Genomic DNA, 5,813 nt, shown 5'->3' with positions numbered 1-5,813 from the left:
AAAAAAGCTTCTCTTTGAGGAGTCATTTAGAAAGTCTGGGCAGCTGCAAATGAATATGATTTTTTTTTTTAGCAAAAAAATCTTAATTTAATATGCGATATTAGAAATTAGAAATTCAAAATATTTAATGTTTACATTAAATCAGCAGCAATATTTCAAACACAATTGACTCAAAAACTTCGCCAATTTTTTGCATTTCACCAACGATATTAAATGTATTAATGGATTATAAAAATCTCGAGTTTTTAATGTAAAAGTCAATGGTTCAGCTCGAATTTGATATTTTCGAAGAAATAATTTATGTGGGAACTATATATTAACATTTAACCTTCTAAAATTCCGCAATCTCTATGACGTAAACATACCTGTCCGACAGGAATATCCCGCCGCGATATCCGGTCACAGAACACATGCCCACCTGATTTGGGAGAAGCTTGACATTTTTTCCTGCGTCCGTTTCCCAGAGCAGGACAAATCGACAGGTTGCGTAAAGATTTAGGGACCATTCATAAAATCTGAAGTTTTTTTTTCAGGATTTTTTACCTGACTTTTTTTAAAACTCTCAGAGGTGAAAGAAAAACCGAGGTAGCGCCGCAGACAAAAAAGTCCTTAGTAGGGTCCATTGTGGTTAATTAATTGTGGGCCTTTGCTACCTGCTTATCTCTTTTGGCCCAATGGGATCTGAAGAGCTGGGATTTTCACTTTGTTTTTTTAGTATCTTTTTGCTTTCGGTTGTTGTTTGTTTTAGAAGAATTTTACATAGCATCTTTAAGCAACAACATACAAAGCCTTTGTATGTTTCTTTAGACTGTTCAATTTAGAAAAAATAGAAACAAAAAAAAATATTCTAGTTTAAAATATTATGTTGAGAGATGGGAAATCCTTCTTCACTCCGACACTGGTAACCCCCAAATAATCTTTTGTAAAAATATAACATCCTTTTAACGTTCTTTAGAGTTAAAAGAACGTTATTCAACTTCTAAGTAGTATAAGTCAAAAGTGGCCCAAATAAGTGAAATATTTTACATGCACGGATCTAAAAGAAATATTTTATAAGGTTCTTCTATCAAATTTGTTTTTCAGATTAGATCCATTTCTGAATGTTCATAAGCACTGACTCCAGGTTAACAGTTACCATGACAGTAGTAGCCATAATTTATCGGAGTGACGATTAACTGTCACATTTAGACGCCTTACCATATAACCAACCTTTCATAAACCTCCTGCCGTACTTTTTATTGTTGTGATAGTAATTTCCCGACAGTAAATAGTCCTATTCATTAATAATTCAATCCTCTAATGATAGTAAAACCCATATAAACTACGTCTCGATGGAACTATACTTCTTTATTCTTCATAAAAACAAATGAAGTCTAAAAATATATCACCATTATTATTAGGCCCCTTGGCTCCATGTGAAGAACCAAATCAGGATTTTAATTATTTATCAAATTTTAATCTGTAAACGAAATTTGGAATGAATTTATTTTTTTATTTCTATATATTTACACTAAATTTTAAACATATATTTCATTAATATACTACAATCCATTACCACGCACTTTGGTTAATTATTAATTTTTAATAATAATACGAAATTCATTATGATTTTGTTTTAACTTTAGTAGTAAACATATTCAATAAACGGCCCTCAAACCCGTAAGGTCACAAACCAAAACACAAGAGCATCATAATAAACAGAAGGTCCTTAAAGAATAAAAAAAAAAAGAACCGTGAGAGCGGGCCGGGAAGGATGAATGAAGGCGTAGTAGCGGCACCTGTTCTGGTTGTACTCTCAGCCTTGACCTTAGAGCACATGGCATCTCCAGTCCGTCGGCCCCGGCCATCTGCGTGCTCGTTCTCCTTCCCAGGGCGGTCATCGGCGAAGATTGTGGTCTTTCGGGATAATGGATGTTGGTTATAGTTGATCTGAATAAGGTGGAATAGAAACTAGCCATTACTATAGCTCCTTTGCAATATGTCGGCAAACGGATCCTGGGAACTCATTTTTATTTTATTTTCAGATGCTCTTCGCCTGGAGACGCAGACTCTTGCCAGATGCTGAGCCGCAAGAAGAGACGAGGCATCATTGAGAAACGAAGAAGGGATAGAATCAACACCAGCCTCCTGGAACTGAGGAGGTTGGTGCCATCGGCTTTTGAAAAGCAGGGTTCTGCCAAACTGGAGAAAGCTGAGATACTCCAGATGACGGTGGATCATCTAAAGAACCTCCACGCCAAAGGTATGTTCAAGAAATTTTTAATTATAATATTAAAATAAAATATTTGTAATCCAAAACGTTAAAAATAAGAAAGAAACTCATTAAACCTGATCCACAACGCACGCAACAAATTTAAAATATAACTAACTTCGGTATCAACATAATTATGTTTCACATACGTTAACATGGCGGACGACAAATTTGTGTAGGCTAATACCTTCAATTTAAATTATTTTTATTTAAAAAAAAAAAATTGAAATAAGGAGATCAAATGAAAGGAAACGTAAGTATCTAAAAAAAATTGGAAGAAAAAATTCATAAAAATGGTACAAAATAACCTTTAAATTCAACATTTGTTCCCACACTTTTGTCAAATAATAGTTTGCTTAATTGCCTAAACATATAGTGTTTTTTATAAATGTATGTTACCCTACGCTATGTTAAATTAAAAATATACTGCTTCATTTAAGTAACCAAGTTTTAAAGAATTTATTTACACCTAAATATACTGTATATAATTTCAAAATATATATACTAGAGGTTTAATTATTAATTTCGTAAACGTAAAACGTAAATTCCGTTATTTAAAACGGAGAACTGTTGGGAGTTCTCAAACAATGCTAAGACCAAACATGTGGACCACTGATGTGAAGCGAGCACAGATTGAGGGAAGAGAATCCAAATACTCCTTGTACACGCTTGCATAAGTAGAAACTTGGCATAGTTTGGCAAATAGGTATACAAGACCTAGACTAACTTAAGGCCTCGGTCCTCTAACGGTACCCTTTGTGTGAGCAGTAGAGGTATACATATATAATTTTTCAAATTTTCGAGGTAGTTTGACCATAATAGCTTTCCTGTCACAGTACAATATTGAATGTAAACATAGAAGCGTGCCTCGTGTCCAGTTAACAAGCGTATAGAGCATTTCACTCAGAATAAAGAGGTCGAAATCTGAAAATTGGCGAAAGGTATTCAATAATCGAAAAGAGATCTAGCTTTAAAAAACTGACAAAGGATAATGGGGTGACAGGAAGAAGGACATACACCGTTAGTGGGGGGGGGGCATTGTATCCTTTGTACGCCCCCTAACAAGATTAGGCTCCTGAGGGCGCCTCTTCAATGATCCTCCTAATCGTATTAGGTTAGGGCATCCTTCAAATAGCTGGATATTTTTTTTAATTTTTATTAGGTTAGAATACACAAAATATTTAAGCAAATATTGTTATACCATTAAGATATAGTAAGTAATATGATTGATATTTGACATCCTTATCCTTACACGAGTCCTTTGATTTTAATCTTTATTCTAGGAAAATAATAATAATAATTTTAAAAAATATACAAACAGTACATTTTTATTATAACATTTGAAATTAATACTCCTATACCTTGATTGGTTTTAAAACTAGTCTTGACCTTTGGCTAGGTCGATCGAGGGTTGAAAACCCTCTTCTTCTTTCGTTGATTACCAAATTGTTCTGTAGTTTATATTTATCCGTTTTTTAATACTGCTAACGATGAGATACAGTAGGTTATTTCAAATGAGTAAAATTAAAAATACTTTAGTGGAAGGTTTTTTGAATATTCGGTACTTTAGCCCCTGCAGAAAATTTCAATAATGATAAGGCCCTACTAATATTAATAAACAATTTCAAGTACAATGATAGTTTTAATTAAAAGCGTGTCTATATTTAAATTATATTAATTTAAAAAAAATAAAAATTTGTTACGCTGCAATCCATGAAGGATCAGGGGCTCAATAGTTTGTATTATATTAATTATATAATATAATTAAATTAATTAATATCGTGTCTTATAATTAAAAATAATAGTTTTAATTAAAATCGTCGACACACAGACAATACTTGGTCATTCAGACTAAGGGGACCTTAAAAGTTTCGTTTCCGTCAAAACTTTAATTCAAAATTTATCAACATCGTAATTCTTCCAGATTTAGGTAAAAATTAGTAAAATAAATAAATAAATAAATACGAATCGAGTTCTGATTATTTACTGCAGGATATAAAGTACAGTTAGTCATTCACCTTCACTAACTGTCAGTGAGGGCTGAAAATAATCTGTTATTAGTTTGGGGGCAAATTACTCTAGTTCATCTTACATACAAAAATTATTTATTTTTTGGAGAGGACAAATTTCAATATCTTGATAATGTACATTCTGATTTCTGTACAAAGTGAAATATTCGTCCTAACTACATCGATATACCCTGACTCGGCAGAAACTTCCTGAAGCAGAGGACAGTTCCGCAAGGACGATCCGGAGCCCGTGGGAACGACGGCAACAGGTGGCGGCAGGTGTTGGCTGCAGTTCACACGGCTCCGGCTCCGGTATTGATCCCGTCCGGGCACTAGCTATTAGCGACTTGCGTTCCCACACGATGATGGGGGAGTCAAAGGCCGTCCAGTACTCTCCTTTACCAATTAGTAATATATGTACACATGCACGTCGGGAGGGTACTACAGTACTTTTGAAAAGCTTCAAGGGAAATTATGAAGCGCTTCAAACCTTCTGAAATATATTGGACTCTTATAATACATAGTCGAACATTTGAGACACAAAAATTAAATGAATAAATAAATGTTAAAAAATTGTCAGTGATTTTTGTTTACCCATCCGATCTACACTGGGTTTTCAACAGTAGTGATGCATTACGTTCATGTACATTTATACTACTGCTGCCAATAAGTAACACATTATTCATGATTAGTACAACTTGTGGGGCAAGTATAATTTTAGGAACAAGGTTAATGTGGAGTGCAGCTCGATGCCTCAGTACTGAGGCTGTAGCATATCCTCTCTATTAGGCAATCTGCATACCGCGGAATTGTCCGGTCAGCCACCGCCGCACATCTAGCTTACCTGGTCTCAATCCTGGTCGTCTACTGGTTATTCTTCTTCTCTTGGTGGCTCGCCGATGACGGTAGGTTGGCAACCTTCCTAGGTTGTGAGTAATGCCTACCACTTTCCATCCTTAGCGAACTCCTTGAACGAGAAGTCTCCATCTCATTTCTTTATTTTCCCTCATCTTCCTTATATCTCATTCTTTATTCCTATCAGATGAGAAAATTCCGACTCAGCGAGGGCAAAGATCTCGGTTTTCTATTACAACCTGGCTCAGTGCCCTTACATTGCGTTGCAAAATACTATATCGTGTTCAGCTGTTTCAGGGATTCTACAGGAGAGACACCGGGGGTCGATATCCTTTCCATGACCTCAAAACCTATAGGTACTAATAATATCTATCACATCCTTCTCAATTTCTCTTCATTTGGCGACCTTAATCTGAAGAAAATTCTAAATAACTAGAATTCTAAACAGTAAAAATTCTAAATTATAATAACTTTGATCTGAACCTTATTGATTGAAACGAAGTTCAATAATATCCTAAAGAAAAACAAATGAAAATTGTTACATAAAATAATTAAGGGCCTTCAAACTAGGGATGGGATATCTATATCGATATTATCGAAATATCGATATTTTGTCTCCGATATCCGATATTTTGATATCGTTATCGAGTAACCGATAATATCGGAATATCGATATTCTCCTTCTATAATATCGGTTT

General features: G+C 34.5%; 1 protein-coding gene across 1 annotated transcript in view; it reads left to right on the top strand.

The window, feature by feature from the left end:
• Nucleotides 1-5,813, top strand: part of LOC106690547 (hairy/enhancer-of-split related with YRPW motif protein) — a 20,232-nt gene that overhangs the window by 4,549 nt on the left and 9,870 nt on the right. The window contains exon 3 of the mRNA XM_014435999.1: nt 2,025-2,242. Coding sequence (XP_014291485.1) covers nt 2,025-2,242 — 218 coding nt within the window. The remainder of the gene's footprint in view (nt 1-2,024; nt 2,243-5,813) is intronic.

Source organism: Halyomorpha halys, unplaced genomic scaffold, assembly GCF_000696795.3.
Source record: "Halyomorpha halys isolate HHAL.00 unplaced genomic scaffold, Hhal_1.1 Scaffold1756.1, whole genome shotgun sequence".
In the NCBI taxonomy this organism is placed as follows: Eukaryota; Metazoa; Arthropoda; class Insecta; order Hemiptera; family Pentatomidae; genus Halyomorpha; species Halyomorpha halys.
The sequence above is the reverse complement of the archived record's forward strand: the minus strand, read 5'-3'. Positions and strand labels throughout refer to the sequence as shown.